This window comes from Rhinolophus sinicus, chromosome 16 (assembly GCF_057876585.1).
Source record: "Rhinolophus sinicus isolate RSI-liver-muscle chromosome 16, RSI-T2T, whole genome shotgun sequence".
NCBI classification, from domain to species: Eukaryota; Metazoa; Chordata; class Mammalia; order Chiroptera; family Rhinolophidae; genus Rhinolophus; species Rhinolophus sinicus.
The window spans coordinates 187189381-187208089 of record NC_142516.1 but is presented as its reverse complement, the minus strand read 5'-3'; the positions used below and the strand labels follow the sequence as shown (position 1 = coordinate 187208089).

Below are 18709 nucleotides of genomic sequence, written 5' to 3'. Positions count from 1 at the left end.
TTCACCCATTTTGCCCATCCCCCCACCGCCACCTCAGGCAACCACCAATCTGTTCTCTGGATCCATGAACTTGTTTGTGTTTTTAAATTTTTTTTAGATTCCACATAAAGTGAGACCATACAGTATTTAACACTATTAATGAAGTGTTTTTTGCCTATCTTGACAGTAACATGAAGCTCACTGCACCTGAGAGAGTGAGTCTCTATGTATGGTTTAACTATCTACGCTTATCTGTGGCTTTGGGTTTTTTCAAGATATTTTAAGATACACTGTCATAGAGATAGTATGATGTTGTATAAAGACCGGTTTTGGAGTTTCTGAGTCCAAGAAGTTAAAGTTGGAAAGGTCCAGAATGGAATTATTGTTCATCACTTACCAGCACTGTAATTCCAGAAAAGCTGACCTCATAGGGGCTAGCTTCTCCTATAAAATGAAGTCAATAAACCCATGTCTCAAGGTTTTCTGGAGATTTAAATGAGACAATTTATTGGGAAGTAGTAAGCAACTGGTGTCACTTTCCTTCCTTATAACTTTCCTTCAAGAGGAAATCTGTATTTCCCCTTTGGAATTATAATTTGAAAAATAGTACCCTTACATAATTGTTTTCCTTGTCTTTTCAAAACGGAGTCAACATAGACAGAAATACGTGAACAAACCCTTTCACCTTAGCTTTCCTTTCCCTGTCAGTTGGAGTATCCGTCCAGACTGATCGATCTCCAGATTTGTCATCGGCTCTTCTTTTAAAAGTTCTGGGCCCAAGACCAAAGTGTTTCAATTCTGGAGGAAGCTCAGTCATCCACGACTCCCTTGTAATTGGTTTAGAAGAATCCTTTAAGAAAAATAAAAAGTTTAAAAAAAAAAAAGTAGCCTGGAAAGAGTAAGAGTGTGCATGCGTATGGTGTGTGTGTGTATAAAATACTTTATAAGTGATTATGTGTCTCAACTGAGGCTTTAAAGTTAGTAACAGACTTTAAGACAAAAGATTTAATAGAAAGGACTGATGTTTTTGTCATACGTATACATTATAAGTATTTTCACCTTACTTATTGTTCTTTTGACTTTATTTTTTGCTATAAAAAATTTTTAAGCAGGCAAACTTGCCAGTCTTTTCCTTTTATAGCTTCTGGGTAACCCAGCTCTGAAATTTTCTTCACACACACACACTTTTTAAATGTTTCTTTTTAAAAATTAGATTTTTAATGTAGTCTATCTCTCAGAGTAAAGTATATTTAAACTTACATCATCTCCTTTCGTCAGTTTTTCTTTCATTCTCTGGGCCCTTTTCTCAAACTCTGTTGTCACACTATAGTTAACCGGTACTTTTGCAGGCATTGGTCCAACGATGTTCTCATCTTCACTGCTATCTGTTTCCTTTTGAAACAAGACATTACCTTTAAACGAAGAGCAGAGCTGTAGGTTGTGAAAAATGATCCTAAATTACTTAAAATTTAGCTGAAACTGATTACCTAGAGACAATAAAACAAAAAAAGCAAACAAGTACTGCTGAGCAATCACTGAGTGACGAGGACCTTTTCTGTGCCTTTCTCTAGTGCACGGCACAGAGCTGACAAATCATGGCACGTGGATCGTCCCCCCTCTCCTCCTATCTCCATGGCCGACCTCAGTACATCCTTTCGGCTCTTCCTGATGGCAAAGATGTGGCCGCACGATTCTTCTCAACCTGATATTCTAGGTAATCACTATGGGTCGGTCAGAAAGGATACAAGTTGAGACCATATGCATCCCTGGCACAGAAAAAGCTTGTTGGAATAAGATGCACACGAGCGAGACATTCTTGGAAGCTGTAGCAGCTTTATGATTCAGTCCAGTCCATTGACACAGAAGTGCTGGGCTATTCCTCACAAGTGCTAACCCGAATGAGTTCATGGGATTCCCAGAGTACCTCACCTACCCCAAAGATGTAACAGTATTGTAATAGTTGAATTCAATTTGTTCTCAGTAAATCATTTTAATAAAGGGTTTTTATGTGAGACTGAGGGTTAGATGCTATACACAGTAGGGTTTAAAGCAGTCCTTCCTCAAAGATGAGATACGTTAAGAGGAACAATAAAACACATTTGTCCTCCAGCTCTGACAGGCAGCTTCTTCCTCTTGTTTTTCTAACTACCAGGAGGATCATTTGTACTGTTCACATTTTTCCCACTAACCACTCAAAGGTAACTTTCCACCTGTGGTTTCTCCTTTGAACCCTTGTGATTGCTATTGGTACAAATAACTATGGCTTACTTGTGGCTTACTCTGAATCATTCTCCTTCTCTCCCTCCCTTTCGCCCTCTCCCGCTTTCTCTATCAATAATTATGGACTATAGTATACGATGCGTAATTTGATCCTCATAACAAAACTGTGAAATGGCATTATTTGTTTTCTTTTTAAGGAAACCTAGGTTAATATTTCGAAAGGTTAAACATCTTATCCAAGGTTATAAAACTAGTATCTAAGACTCAAATATTCTAAGATCAAGGCTATCGTAGTATTTTTCCTACTTACACCGCAGCGGCCCCTTTTGTTTTATTTCAACTGTTAATGATTTAACTTCAAGTGTTTATAGCTTAACTCTACAACAGTAAACGCTTTGATGCCAAAGACATGATCTTAAACAGATTTTAAACCCCCTACAATTATACTACTTGGTACATGAGAAGATATAAAAGATACAATGAACGTGTAAACTATTAAGAGACGGTATCAATACAGTATTGCTAATTAAGATGATGGGATCGATTAGCTAACGGCATTTTTTACTTCCATCTAACGAGAGGGTTTAATAAGGGAAATTTTAGCATGTCTTAGTAGGATAATGCCTAAAATTTTTAGAAATAAAAATCGCTTAGGATGTTGGGAGACATAAACTAAATGGTCGGATGGGGGAGCAAACAGGAAATCAGGTAAAACACACTAAACTGAAACTGAGAAACCCGAATCAGAAACCCAAATCAATCTAGGTAGTAAATTATTTGAGTGTCCTGGATGAGTTAAATTTTTTTTTTTTTAAAGGTGAGTTATTTTATACAGAAATACAATAGAGATTACGCACCCTGCTGGTTGGTAGTTTGGGCTGCAGAGCTACACAGACCAAGTTTCCAGGGCTCAGTTTGCCACGTGACCTCACGCTTGTTATTTAACCTTTCTAGGCCTCATTTCTGTCTTTCAGATGGCGACTGTAACAGCTTCAACAGTAACTATCCTCTTGCTGAGAGAACACTGGTTTCGCTCATCCTTCTTGGAGCCATGCTCTTCTCAGGAAACCGGGACCTTCCCTAACTCCTGGGAAAATGTTGGTAATTCTAAGCCAAACACTTTGGTTTCACTCCTTTTGAATAACTGATTGACTTAGGAACGGGTTTATGATTCCATGTGGCCAAAGAAACATAAGAAGAGGTCTCCAGGAAACACAGGAAGGTTTTCTTCCCTCAAAAGAAGGGGCACAGGACAGGGACCATCCCCTTCTATGTCTGGATGTTTCTACCTGCATGTGAATCTGAGAACTTTGACAGGCTTCTTGGCATCACAAAAGGGTCAGCCTAAGAGGAATTCTCATGTCGTGGATGAGAGAAGACGGAAATAATAGCAGCCCTGGACGATCCATTAAGCGGTTAAATTAACAAACCCAGGAATGAATGACCCTACCTCCCGATCTCTTATTATGTATGGAACACATTTTCCTTATATGGGAAATATAGATTATAAACCAACAAGAAAATTATATAAACAATCTAGCTGCTAATTAAGGAGGTTAAGACGAAGTTCCATTTTGAGTTAGATTTCCTGTTATTTCCAGCTAAAAGCATTCTAGCTGACACACCATCCCCCAGATGATTGTTTGAATTAAATTAAGTTTGTGCAATTATACAAATATAATTAAGTCATGCAAATATCAGTTGATGTTGTTCTTTGCAGTGTCTGGTTTATGGCAGGCGCTCAACAAATGTTAATCATTTAGTATTATCACGTGTGTCTTAATTTTGGGGTATATGTTGTGAATGAGACTCTCTTTGAGAGGCAAATATGAAAGCAAGAACAAGAAGTGTCTTTGGAAGAAAGTTTAAAGGGAAATAGCAAAGCAGAGAACTCAGAACTAAGAGTACCTTAACAGGTGTACCATGGTGTAATCTCTACCCCACCTTTATCCCTCCCGTTTTGCTAAGAGAAGCTAGAGAAAGTAGAAGAGATACCAGCTAGGGAGTTACTTACATAAACTACCCAGTTGCAGTCCAGGTGAGTTAGGACAAAGTTTCAGGTGTGAGTAAAGTTGACTTATTATTCAAAACTTTTATTTTGAAAGATGTAATGCCAAGATGAGTACAACAAACACCCACGTATCCTCACCCACATTCATCAGTTGCTAACATTGTACCATTTCCCTTTCTCTGTCCCTGCCAACCTCCCGTGAGGCAGACAGACTGCTGGACAGACACACTTTTCTGTGTGTGAATCATTTGAAAGTAGTGACAGCATGAAAAGGCCCTAGACTGAAGCAGACGTCCCTAAGGACTGGTTCCATCCCTCTAGTACTCTTTGCAGACAGAGCAGTGCATGGAGGCTGTGGGTTTACCTGGTGGGCTCAAATCACTCTCCCTGCCCGTGACCTGAACCTACACCTCCTGTCCCCGGGCGCACTCCCTAGGGCTCGTGGCGGTGCCCACTGCTGTGGAACTCGTGTTTACTGCTCTGGCTTTAGATTCTCTCAATGTTATCAACACCTGGGGATTTCCCTCTCTTCCTTTTAAGCTTAGCTGTGCAGTACCGTTGCTGCCATGCTATTTGCCCCCAGCATTCCTCTGTGAATGTGGCAGGCAAAGCCTAGCCTGACCATGTCAGCTCAGTCTTCATGTGGCTGGAAATCCGTCCTCTGGTACTTCATTCCTGTACTTAACAACCTTGCCAGGAAGGATTCCTGAGGCTCGGTGTAAAGTCTTCCAAGTCACTCTCAGGGCATCAGTAATGGAGGTGGCGAGTGATCAGAATTAGTTATTATAAATTAGATACCTACTGTTCTAATTTATCCTTCCAACAACTCTGTAAGAGAACAACCTGCATGCTACTGATAAGGAACTAAGTTTGATAATGAAACTAAGCAACTGATAATGAAACTAAGTTCAGCCAGGATTCAACACTTGAGTGGCTCTAGCCTACCATGTTTCCCCGAACATAAGACCTAGCCAGACAATCAGCTTTAATGCATCTTTTGGAGCAAAAATTAATGTAAGACCCAGTCTTATATTTTATATATTACATTATATTATATTATATTAATTATATTATATTATATTATACTATATTATATTATACCCGGTCTTATAGTAAAATTAGACCAGGTCTTACATTAATTTTTGCTCCAAAAGATGCAGTAGAGTTGACTGTCTGGCTAGGTCTTATTTTCAGGGAAACACGGTATTTCTCTCCCTTTCTCTTTCACCCTTCTTCTCATTCTCTCCACTCTAACCATATTGGATTTCTTTAACCCTAATTTCCTTCCTCTCCACATTTCTCCCTTCAAATAAGCTATCTGTACTCTCTGGAACAATCTTTCCTGCCCTTTCTGCTGAGCTAGCTCCAAGTCATCAATATTCAGCTTAGAAATTTTCTCAGAGAAAAAGACTTCTCATTTTTTCAGGTTGGTTTATATTTTCCTGTCATGGTTGCACTATATTTTGTCTCACCTTCTGAATCCCTCATATTAGAAAGTACCCGTTTAATGTATATATCCCCCCCTACACTGTAAATGCGATGAGGGCGGGGGCTGTGCCGGACTTACTCATTCGTTCAACAAATACTGTGACGACGCGTCCTCCATGGACTCACCTTCTTGTGGGAAAGGTCAGTAAAAGAAGCAGTAAAATAAACGGTAGCTTAGGTAGTGGTAAGTGCTATGGAGAAAATTAAAGGAGGGAAGGGGATAGACGTACAGGGAAGCGGAGTTAGCAATTTTAAATTAGGAGGTGAGAAATGACCTCACTGAGGTGACAGGCCAGCGAAAAACTGCAGGTGTGGCAGGCCAGCCCCACAGACATCTAGGGAAGACCGCTTTGGAGACGTAGCAGGTATAAAGGCCAGCGGTAGGAGGCGGCCTGGTGTGTCTGAGAAGGTACAGCAAGGGGGCCAGTGTGGCCAGGACAAAACCAGAGCGGAGTCCGGGAGCTTGTGGAGGCCCGACTGCAGAGGGCAGTGGGACTCGGGCTTTGTGCAGAGGAGCAATGTCAGGTTGGGAGTGGAGTGCCGTAACCTGACTGCGTTTCACACAGGCCGCTGCAGCTGCCGTGCTGGGAAGAGGCAGTAAGGGAACAGGGCGAAAGCATGGTGGCCAATAAACAGGTGATGTACGATACTGAGTTGGCCCCGGGTGGCAGCACAAATGGCTGGATTCTGGACGTCTTCGGAAGGTAGGAACAACGGAATTTGTCGACTGATTTGTTCCGGTGACTATATGCCTGACACACTGTAGTAGGTGCTCTACTGTTGAAAGCATGAACAAATGACGTGGAAGTTCAAGATCTTAGCCATGGCATTGCATTTCCTTTACTAACAACCGCAGTGTAACTGCGGAATTCTCAGGAGATAAACATACAGGAAGCCACGGAGGGTAACAGAATGAACAGGTGCTTTAAAGTCTCAAGAACTGGGTTTAAGCCTTGGCTTTGGTAAGTACAAACTGTGCCATCTTGAGTAAGTCACCCAACTTCTCTGGTTTTTAGCATCTGTAAGATGTGGATCATATCTATATCATAAGGCCGTGGAGAATATAAAAATAATATCCACATGAGGAAAACGCATCACCAATTATAAATCTCAGCTATTGGTGAAGACCTGGCTTCTAACAAGAAAACAGTCTTCACACTTGACTCCAAAATCATTTGCTCTATATTTTAATAAAATGACTGACCCACCAGTACCTGTTATACAGAGGTACCAGCGCGAGGTAGGAGGAGAGTTAACTCCAAGGTAAAGATCATTGTTGAAAACTTCCCCAGCTTTCTCTGTTCCGAGTCAAATCACATCGGTTCCTTAAAATTTTCATCATGTTCTATTTTCTAGCACTCTGAAGCTTCCTTTCAGGATCAGAGGCATGAGGAGGTAACACCCTGCCAGCATCACATTCTTTTCCTAACAGAATCTCAGGGCTAGGACAAGCCTTTGGTCTCACCGACTTATGCTGCGATCCTAACTTAGTCTGAACATGCCTGGGTCTTACACCACATGCAACTCGAACGACTGCAGTCGTCACTGTGTCAAGTGGCATGTGCTACATGTTATCCATCTTATCCTTTACTTGAAAATTTTCCAAACCTCAGAGTTGAGATGGGATGACACTTGTTGTCCTGGATCATCTCTGGCTTTGTCACTTTTCTGTGTAGATTTAATAAAACCAGGTGGCAACGCAGGACCTATGATAGGCCTGAAAAATAAAATATACCTTTATCATTCTCTCTGACTTTAAAAAGCAGTTTTCAGAATCAAAGTTCACGAAAATAATAAAAAGCCAGATAATGACAAGTGTTGACAATGAGAATTTTACTTAACATATTCTTTTAATTCTATAACCTAGTATTTTTCCACTTAAATATCTTTAAAAAAATTAATTTTTGCATTTTTACTTTCTATTTGTTAGTCAATGATTAGATACTAAACCAGTAATTCTCAATCTTTATGGCAGTGGCGTATACCCACTTCCTAAAAGATCTATGTTAAATAAAAATATAGATATAATTTTTATTTAACATAGTTCTTTTAGGAAGATTTTCTTTTTTTTTTTAAGTCCGAAGATGTTTTTCTATTTTGTGTCTTGGCTTTCTTTTTTTTTTTAACTTTTAAGTGTGTTTTTCCAGGACCCATCAAATCCAAGTAATTGTTTCAATCTAGTTGTGGAGGGCACAGCTGACTGGCCCATGTGGGGATCGAACTGGCAACCTTGTTCTTAAAAGCCCTCTAACCAACTGAACTAACCGGCCTCCACTTGACTCTGTTTTAATATTCACTGTCCACTGAAAAATACCTTAGGGGCACTATAATTATAGTCAGAACTACTTAAGTATAAATTGAGCTCTAAGGTCATACACAGCACATGCGTACAATGGATGTCAGCAGTTTATGGTGACACATGCTGAGATGGTACAAAAATCTAAGCATTAATCTAAGTCCTCACCAATAATCCAGTGACAGTGTGGACGTGGACAAGAAAGAACAGAGTTCACCTGAGACCCACAGAAAACAAGAACAGCGCTGTGCTAACCACACTGCAGCCACTGCACCTTTCTGCTCGAAGGAATGGAAACAACCCTGCCTGGCATACGTCACTCCATTTTCCAGGTGAGCAATATAATGCTGAAGGGCAATACAAACTAGTAAGTGGCAGAGCTGAGCTGGAGCCCTGGTCCACTTGATGAAAAATTCATTTTCTTTCAAGCTGCTCTACTGCCACATTCTGAGGGAACTGTCATCAGCCCAAAAGGGAGAAGTGCATAAATTCTGGGTCTTAAAAAGAGAACACCTTGCTTTGTGTAGAGAAAAAAAATAAAAGGTATTTTCTATTCTTGTTCATACTTCTAAGGTTGTTCATCCTTTGTTTTGTACCCAAGTGCTTTCCAGAGATGTTACCGTGCCAGTATTAGCAACCAAGATGGTTCTGACATCCTACGCTGAATTTTCTGATTGTTCAGTTAGAGCCTCAGACAGGCCTCCTGGCAGAGGGAAAATAGCACTGGAAGTCAGGAGGTCCGGGTGCTGATCTGAGCCATTGCATAACCTCTGCTCTTGGTTCAAAAACCTCTCTGGGCCAAAACAACTCTGTGTATGAAGTCTGGCATGTTAGGAAGATCATACTAGCTATCATTTATCAGCTGTAAGGAAGCACTACTTGGGTTTTGTCTACAAATGCAATTATAGCTTAATTCTCTGGCCTCAGGGAATGTGAGGACAAACTTACTGACACACAGACTCTTAAAGTACACTAAAGGAACATAACCACGGCATCTCATGGCTGCATAAAGGGTTCTGCCAACACTGTATGCTACCACACATATATTTTGTTACTGCCAAAATAGAATTCTCAAAAAAGAAACTGCTACACATCTAAATAATTCATTTTCTTAAAGGGAATATTATATCCTTAGCAAATTTTTTGTAAAGAGCCAGATAGGAAACTTTAGGCTTTGAGGGTCACAGTTGGGTCTCTGTCACATATTTGTCTTTGTTTTTTAATGACCCTTTAGAAATCAATCTTAGCTCGGGGGCCATATAAAAACAGACAGTGGATTGACTATTCCTGTTATTTCTGAAACTTAGGAGCTGACAAATGTGATGATAAACTCTGAAAATAAAATGAACAACAGCCCTTTTTACTTGTTCTTGCGTATTAGTATATAGTGTTATGAATTAGACAATTTGGTGTGTAATTTCATATTCAGCATTTAAAAATTTTACAATTCCAGGAAGATAGGAATCAATATTTACTATGCCGTTACTCTGTGTCAGGCCCCATATAAGATATACACTCACGTATATGTACATAAATATGAAATTTCAATCATAATTCTGTAAGGTACGTGCTGTTATTTCATAGATGACAAATTTGAGGTTCAGAGAAGTTATTCAAATTGTCTAGTTTGGCACATAGGGATTTGCTTCTTCTATCAATAAGTAATTAAGAAAAAAGCCTGAATCCAAGTCAAATACCAGGACTGTCGGCCCCACGTCTACCACTCACTTTGTGGGCAACCTTATCTGTTTAAAAAAGGGGGGAAAAGGATGCGGTTGTACCCAGCCCATCACAAGCACTTCTGTGAGTACAAATAGATGTGGAAAATTTTTTATAAACTATGAAAATGTCATATACATATAAATATTTTTATTATAGGAAATTTTATAACTACTTTTATTTAAATCATTTTTATTACATGATTTTCAAATGTTATATAAAACATAAGTTAAAAAAGAATGTCAGACATCTCTTTAATGAATTCAGACACTAGTTGAAATATTTAGAAAAGACTGGCCCTAAACATTACACATTATCACCTTGGAGGAGAATCATCTTGCTTTTTAAATCCAGGAGGAAGGGCTGGTCCAAAAAACCCTTCATCATCGTCGTCGTCATCACCTTGATTTCGCCTCTGTTTTCTGAAAACACAGTAGTGCAACTTTATACATATACGTCAACACTTTTTTCCAGAGAAATTTTAATTTTTACATTTATAAAAATTTTAATTTGTAACTTCAACTAGTTGTATAAATACTGAAACAATAATCTTGCCAAATAAAAAACGGATGCACAGTAAGTCTTCTAATCTTTTCCTGGAATGTTACACATTGGTTTTACTTCTTACAGCAGTGCTGTATCAATTTTCTATATATTCCGTGGTATTCAAGACTCCACTCAATGAAGCTTCAAATAATAGTCTACTTGCTAGATGTTTCTGAGCAAAAAGTTTATGACTTTGGCTTTTAATCTCATTTAAGGAAGAGTTTTTACATTGATATTTCTGTCCCAGAATCTTTAAAATGCATCAAAAAAACCTTGTTACCCAATAACAAACAAAGATTTGACATCTTATTTACATGGACCTGTGGTAAGGCTAGGTTAGAGGGAAATCATTCATTTAACTTAAACGAAAAACGTACACTGCATATACAATTTTTAAAAAGAAATTCTATGGTTTATTTAGAATAGTCACTTTAATATTGCCTTAAGGAAAAATTCTTCGTAGGAATTTTATTGAAATTCTAGGTATGTCCACAGCTATGTCCTACTAGAATACATTTTTTTGTAGAAGGTATAGTTCACAAGGAAATGTCATGTGAAATGATTTCTTCCTGCGCTGTATAAATTCAGCTGTGACACCCCCTTATAGCCATCTGTCCCAGCCAGTGTATTCTAGGTTTGAAGCTTAGTTTATCATTTCAGTAAATGACTGACCTTGCAGTTGGGCCAGTGTCGTCTTCTTCAGATTCTTGATTTCCTTCTTCGTCCAAAGAGCTACTGTCCTCATCGCTGTCTGATGACCCTGAACTACTGCTTTTATAATCAGGGGGTAGGGCTGGTCCTGCAACTGAAGAAGATGCCTCATGTATGTTGTAACTAGTCACGATTGTCCCAATGAGCTCCCTCGCTGACATTTTGTACATTCTTTTCTGAAATTCACAGCACTGGCTGGCTATCATTTGTTACGGAATTTAATCTCATTTGCTCCTATTTTGTGTACAGTGATTTTGTCTTTCCAACTCCAGGAAGGCAGACCCCAAGTCTTGCATAGTATAACGGAGAGATCCACAAAAACTTTAATACCCAAACTTATAAGTCTAATAATAACATTTAATTTCCCTGACATCTTGCAATCTTTGCTTTGGTTGCAATTTTGGTTGGTACAACTGCTGAAACAGTTTCATGAAATTATTTTTCTTACACAGCATTTGATAGATAATACATAATGGAGTGAACTAAACAACAAATTTGCCATTCTATACTCTGATATACCAAAAATCAAAACTATCCATTCTAACTTCTAACTGGTTTCATTCCTTCTTCTGGGTCCACTCAACAGAGAGACTTGCTGTCACTTTACGTCTCAGCAGAATTACAATGCACGATGTCACTGCATGATGTCATGATGTCGCATAGACACAAATGTCTAAGTTGATCCTATGCAGTGATGCTGAAATTCCATTTCCATAGTTCTAAGCTTGGATGTATATCAGAATTGCCAAAATCTTTTTTATTTTTCCTTTCTTCCACCTCCCCCCCTCTCCCCAACTCTGATTCAAGCTGTTGTTTCTCAGTCTAGTTATGTAGGACACAGCTCCCTGGCCCATGCTGGTATTATGAGCCTTGCGCTCCCCCCAGCTGAGGTACTCGGTCGCCAGTCGTCGGCTGGCAGCTCACAGCAGCTCACGGCAGCTCTCGCCGGCTGCCAGCCACTCATGGAAGCTCACAACAGCCTGCAAATGCCGACCTCCAGCTGCTCATGGCAGCCCAGCTCCAGGGAGAGCTGTTGTTCACAATCTTAGCTGTAAAGGACGCAGCTCACTGGCCCATGTGGGAATAGAACTGGCGACCTTGGTTTTAGGAGAACGGTGCTTCAACCACCTGATATTCCGGGCCGGCCCCAAAATATCTTTTTAAGAAAAGATTCTGGGCTGTTTCCCAATGACCTGACTCAGTTGGCCTGGAAATATTATTTTCCAAAGAGCTTCCCAGGTATGCAGTTCATTCACAATTAATATTAACTAAAGCTTAAAAATAATAAAAGAAAAACTACATGTCTTGAGTTCTGATGTGACTTATGTGCACTGACCTATTGAACTCTGACAACAGCTCTATTAGGGAAATATTATTTCTATCTTACAGATGAGAAAACTGAGGCACAGAAAGCAACCTGCCAACATCACACAACTAAACAGTGGAGCTGGGATATGAACGCAGGAGTCTGATTTCAGAGGCTATATATACGCTAGACAACATTCAACAAAGAGTCGATATCCATCCACCCATCCAGCAAATACTTATTGAGTAAATACTTCTAGACAAACAACATAACAAAGAACATAAAAGGTGACTGAATATATGGGAGGGTACTTTTAAAGACAGTGGTCAGGGAAGCCCTCTCTGAGAAGACATCTGTATGGAGATGACAGTGGCCATGCAACAATCTGAGGGAAGGAAATTCTAGGAGGACGAATAGCTAGTGCACAAGTTGTGTGGAGAGAACAACACTGATGTGCTTTAGCCCAAAGGCCTGTGTGGCTCAAGCACAGTAAGCAAAACAAGATGAAGCTGGATGCGATCAAGGCGTCAGACTGCGTGCTCTGGAGCCAGTCTCCAGCTTTGAATTTCAGCCACTTACTAGCTGTGTGACTTGGATGTTATTTAAGCTTCCTGTGTCACACTCGTGACCTGCAAAATGTTAGTAATAGTTCCAAACTCACTGTGCTATAGATTACATCAGTTAATATAATCAAAGCACTTAGCACAGTATCTGCCACACAGTAAGTACTCAATAAATGCTAGTATAAGCTAGGGCAAAGATTTGGGATTTTAAATACAACAGGCAGGCACTGGGAGGTTTTAAGTCTGGGGAGACATAATCAGAATTACCGTAAAAACAAAAACTGCTGGTGGACAATAGACGGGATCAGAAGTAGGGGAGATGAGTTAGAAATCTGATGGAAAAATGGTCTGATTTACAACATGCTTTGAAGGAAGGGCAAAAGAAGGAACAGAGGATGAGTCTTAGGTTTCTCCCCGATTGGCTAGCCAGGAGGATGGCAATGCAATTCTCAGTGTGGCCAAGCCAGGAGGGGAGAAGGTTTGGGGGGGAAGAGTCAAGAGCTTGTTTTTCACATCTTAGGTTTAACACGCCCATTGATAATTTCAGTGGTACTATCAGTGGTACTTGAGTATAGTAGTACACAGCTCAGGGGAGAAATCAGGGCCAGTTTCAGAACCACTGGTCTATTCTAAACTGTTTCCTATCCCCCCTGGGTGTATAACTAGGGAACCAGTAGCAGCAGCATGTGGCAGCGGGTTAGGAATGCTGCATCTCAGGCCTCACCCAGCTCTCGGAATCACAGCCTTTTAACAAGATCTCCCGGTGACACATGTGCACAGACAAGTTTGAGGCGCCCTGCCACGGAAGACAGAAAGGGGGTGACCAACTGTGCTGGTTGGTTTGCCTGGGACTAAGGGGCTTCCTGGAAGTGGGATTTTCAGTGCAAAAACCGGGACTATGCCAGGAACTGTGAGGTTAACCCAGTCTTTGTTTCTCAACTTGCAAGATGTTTGTACAACACAATAAAATCCTGAAAGGAGAGGGAAGAGAAGGAGGGACAGTGCGTGAGATACTGAAGGATTTTTAAGAATTCCATATCCCTTCTTGAAGATTCTGATTGGAAATCACTACACTGGGTAAGTACCGAATTTTTCCTACAAGAATAAAATTTCCATGCTGCTAAATCAAATGGAACTTTTTCAGTCTTCATCTTACTTGAAACATGTGACTATGGCTCACTCCCCTAAAACTGTCTTTTCTTCTGGCTTGTGATACCCCACTCTCAATTGTGTCCTGTTTTTTGGGCTGCTCCTTCTTTCTCCTCAACTAGTTTATCTTCTGCTAAACCTCCAAGTGTTAAAGACTCTCAAAGCTCAGTCTTAGGTCCCATTCTCTCCCCCAAGTGACCCTATTCGCACCCACCTTTAATTATCACATACTGTGTTTCCCCGAAAATAAGACCTAGCCGGACAATCAGCTCTAATGCGTCTTTTGGAGCAAAAATTAATGTAAGACCTGGTCTTATTTTACTATAAGACCAGATCTTATATAAGACCGGGACTTTATATTAATTTTTGCTCCAAAAGACGCATTAGAGCTGATTGTCCGGCTAGGTCTTATTTTCGGGGAAACAGGGTATATATAAACATATTTGTATGTCTAGTCCAGAACTCTTCTTAAGCGCAAATCTATCTACCTTTCCACTTATATCTCCTTACAGTGTCACCCAAGCATTTCACACTAAATACATCCATCACTATACTCATTACTTTTATCCCAAGATCTGATCTTCCTCTAGCTGTTTCGATAAATGCTATCAGCATCATCCAGCTGCTTTACACCAGAAACCTGGAAGTCATCAGCCCCCCTTTCCCTCTTCATCCCTGATTCACCATGGCCTGCTGATTGCACCACGCAACTCCTAGTGTCTTCCAGATCTTTCTACTTGTCTCCACGGTGATATGCAGCCTCAAGATGGCTCCCAACGATTCTTAACCTCCTGGTATCCATGGCCTTTATTTAGTTCTCTCCTCTACTGAATAGGAACAACCTACTTAACCAATAGGATGTTGAGCAAATGGTGGTTAGGTCATAAAAAACATTGTGGCTTCCGCTTTCTACTCCTTGGGGGTATCCAACTGCCACGTCACGAGGACACTCAAGCAACGCCACACAGAGGTCTGTCCCTTGTGTTTGAGATCCTGCTTATCTGCCTTCCTGCTGGAATGTGGGCATCTGACAGTGGCAACCTCATCTCCGCCCTCGCTTTCTGTTTCAGTTACTGGTCTTCTCTGTTCCTGGAGCCAAAGTCTTCATACATGCTGTTCCCTCAGTCTCAGGGCTCCCTCTCACCCCTTAGTCTCACTAATTTCATTCATCTTTCAGAGCTGTTTGAAACTCACATTTGAGGCATTCAGGTATTATGGGCTGCCTGATGCGATACAATACGAAGTACACAGCTTTCTAAAATACAACATTTTCTTCATAACCAGAATATTCTTAGAATCATATATTCTTTTTTGTTGTCTTAGGGTCATTGTTTGGCGTATCGTGTATCTTTATAAATTAGAAATGTGAGACATTGAGAGTGTACTGTTTAATTATTATTATTTTTTACTTTGGAAATGAGACTCTAAATTCAAGTTTCTTAAACTAGATGCACAGGCCAATAAGCACATGAGGAGATGCTAAACAATAAGTAATATTAGGGAAATGCAAATCGAAACCACAATGAGATATCACTTCATACCCATCAGAATGGTTATTGTTAAAAGAAATAACAACAGAAAAAAACAAGAGTTGGTGAGGATATGGAGGAAATGGTGTATTACTGGGAATGTAAAATTGTGCAGCTATGTCAAACACTATGGTGGTTCCTCAAAAAGTTAAGCACAGAACTACCATAGATCCAGTAATTCCACTTCTAGGTACATACTCAGAAGAACTGAAAACAGGGACTCAGGTAGACATTTGTACACCCATGGCCATAGCAGCATTACTCATAATAGCCAAAAGGTGAAAACAACACGTGTCCATAAACAGATGAATAGATACACAAAATGTGGTCCATACAGTACATACATACATGGAATATTATTCAGCCTTAAAAAGGAAGGAATTCCTGACTCATGCTACAACAAAGATGAACCTTGAAGACATTTATGCTAAGTGAAATAAGCCAGTCACACAAGGACAAATATTGTATGACTATTTAAATAGGGGTAGTCAAATTGACAGAGTTCGTACTATATTTTTCCATTTACATAAAGCACAAACGCATGCAAAACTTACCTCTGATGTTATAAATCTGGATGGTGGTTACCCTTTGGTTGAAAGAGGGAGGAGGCAGGTAGCGACTGGAGGATGGCCCCAGGGGATACAGTGAATTTCAAAGATACTGGTATTGATAAACTTTTTGAAAGTCCAGATAGAAGAAGAATGAGATCGAAAACTGATATCTGAAGATTTTTTTGGCAACTGTTTTAGGATCAACCATCTAGGCAGTTATGAAGGGAATGAAATTCTAATAAGTGGGATTATGTGTTAAAAAAATGACATGTGCAAGATATTGTGCTTGATAAAGAGGTAGTCATTCAACAAATATTACAAAGGATCTTTCATGTGCCAGACAGGTTGGGGCAAGGTACGGGGGATATACACAGGTACACAGTGTTAAGTGCAGAAGGTGGGGGTGGGAGCGAATGCACACACAAGACAAGCAAAGAGGAGACAGTGGACAGAGAAGAGAACACCTGGAGTAACTGCCGGTAGAATGATGGAAGCAAATCATAATAGAAGTATCTAATTGGGAGATGGTGGTTGCTTACCTGCAAATCCTGCCTTGGTTTCAAATCTGGGAATATGGTGAACCAAAAGTAACATACATGTAGGAACCCAACTAAAAAACCTGGTTAACCTCACTTTTATTCAACCATGGTTGAATGGAACCTTCCTTGCTAAAATAAAAGCCTGACCTTTTAACAACTGTAACAGAAGGCAGATCTGGAAGGAAACTTCTAGTTGGAAATGTGGCCTTTGGGTAGTCAAATTGGATTGAGAAATGGGAGTTACTCTTTTCCAACTTTGGTCAGTCAGTCCCAGTCTACAAATCAGAACAAACATTAGAGGAGATAGATACGCATGGAGGAGTGTGAGAAGCATTTACTTGGCCAATGAAAAGTGCCTACTGTGTTAAGGCCAGAAAACCATAGTGCAATAGTGGAGACAGATAAGTCAGCAAGTTATTGAAAAACAATGTATTACATGTGACGTGATTAAGCAGAAAAAACTCTGTGGGTAAAGAAGAAGGCGTGATAATGCTTGGAAGAGTTTGGTACGGCTTCACGACGGTGACATTTAAGTTGGGCCTTCAAGGATTGGATAAGAGGTTGCCAGGCATGTCAGGAGGTGCAGAGTGAAGCCAGACGGAGCTTAGAGAATTGAGGAACTGTGCAGAAACTCGGACTGGTTTGAGAACTGGGCTGTATGTGTCAGATGCAATGACAGAATTAGAGGCTAGGAAGGCAGGTCAGGGGCTAGAGAGCAAAACGTCTTCTCCAAGAGTCAGGGCATTGTGCATCCGAAGGTAATTAAGACACAAAAGTTAAGAGTACTGGTTTTGTTCTAATCAGGGCTCTACCACTTACTACCTGTCCGATCAGGGCAACAGCTTGGGCCTCAGTGTCTCCGATTATAATGAAAAAAGGGGGCTGAGCAATAAACCTGACAAACGCGGGGGGCGGGAGGGGGGAGAAGAAGGCACATGGCAGGCCTCACAAGCTCAGTGACCAAAAGTAACCACACAGGATGATCTGATCACAAATTCCTTGCTGGGCAGGTCGTAGCGGGTAGTCACACGCCAGGCCTATAGCTTCCTTAGCGAAGGTCAATCTTTACCGTAAGTGAATCCTGTCCATTGTTCTTATGTAACTAGAATAACATACCTTTGAAATGTCAGAGTAATTTTCTTTTTCTAGACCCCTCACAGGCACAGCCGCAGGCTCCAGAGCACAAGACCATAGAACCCCCCATTATCCTGTTCCCCCCATACTATCTCTGTACTGTAAATGTTAACTATCCTGTACCCACCAACATAAGTGTTTCCTCATTTTGCTGTTTATTCAATCCTAGAGATTTCCCTGCTTTGCCCTAATCTACCACCTCCTTTATCTACCACCAATAGATTTCATGTAGCTTCCTTACGTTTTCGCATTTGATTCTAAATACATAAAAGAAACTGCAAAACTGTTACTCTCCGGAGCATTTGCTCAATCCGTTGAGATCTTGCTTCCAGGCATGTCCTCAAAAATTTGGCTCAAATAAACGCTTATAAAACTTTTCTATAGGTTTGGAAGTTCTTTTGTAAACAGCAGTAATAACCTTTACCTTACGCAGTCGCTGGATCAAACGACTGCAAGTGTATGGATGGATAGTTGCGCACAGCGTGCAGCCGACTTTGCGTTAAATGGGAACGTTACTATGATTAGGAGGCTAAAACTCGCTTCTGAGGCCCCCACGGCCTCCTCCCCACTGTTACGGCTGGGGAAGGAAGGTCACCCTGGGGGCAGCGCCCGCTCCCCGCTCCTCCGCCCTCCCAGGCCTCAGACCTGCACTCAGAGAGCAAGGCCGGGCCAGAGAAGGGGCGGGAGGGCTCGGCGGGCAGGGGACGCGCGGGGCTCACCGGGGCTGGGGTCCCGCTCCTTGTCCTCCGCTGTCCCGAGGGCCTTGAAGCCCGGCGGCAGCGCTGGGCCGATCAGATCCCTCGCCATGCGCGGCTGCGGACGCTGGTCACGCAGGCAAGTCTACCCCCGCACAGCGAAGCCCACCCAAAACGCAGCCCGCGATCCGTCGCAGATGCTGCAAGTTTTTCCGGCGCCGACCAATGACGTCGCAGCCTGTGATTGGCTGAGACGTGTACTTCGCCACAACG

General features: G+C 41.1%; 1 protein-coding gene across 2 annotated transcripts in view; it reads right to left on the bottom strand.

Moving 5' to 3' along the window:
- GPALPP1 (GPALPP motifs containing 1) overlaps positions 1-18666 on the bottom strand; it is a 30534-nt gene extending 11868 nt beyond the window's left edge. For both annotated transcript variants that reach the window (XM_019756986.3, XM_088793027.1), the window contains exons 1-6: positions 18461-18666; positions 10932-11064; positions 10034-10135; positions 7307-7415; positions 1240-1371; positions 665-829 (exon numbers count right to left, since the gene is read on the bottom strand). In XM_019756986.3, coding sequence (XP_019612545.3) covers positions 665-829; positions 1240-1371; positions 7307-7415; positions 10034-10135; positions 10932-11064; positions 18461-18548 — 729 coding nt within the window. In that variant the 5' untranslated portion in view covers positions 18549-18666. The remainder of the gene's footprint in view (positions 1-664; positions 830-1239; positions 1372-7306; positions 7416-10033; positions 10136-10931; positions 11065-18460) is intronic.
- Positions 18667-18709: the final 43 nt, after the last annotated feature.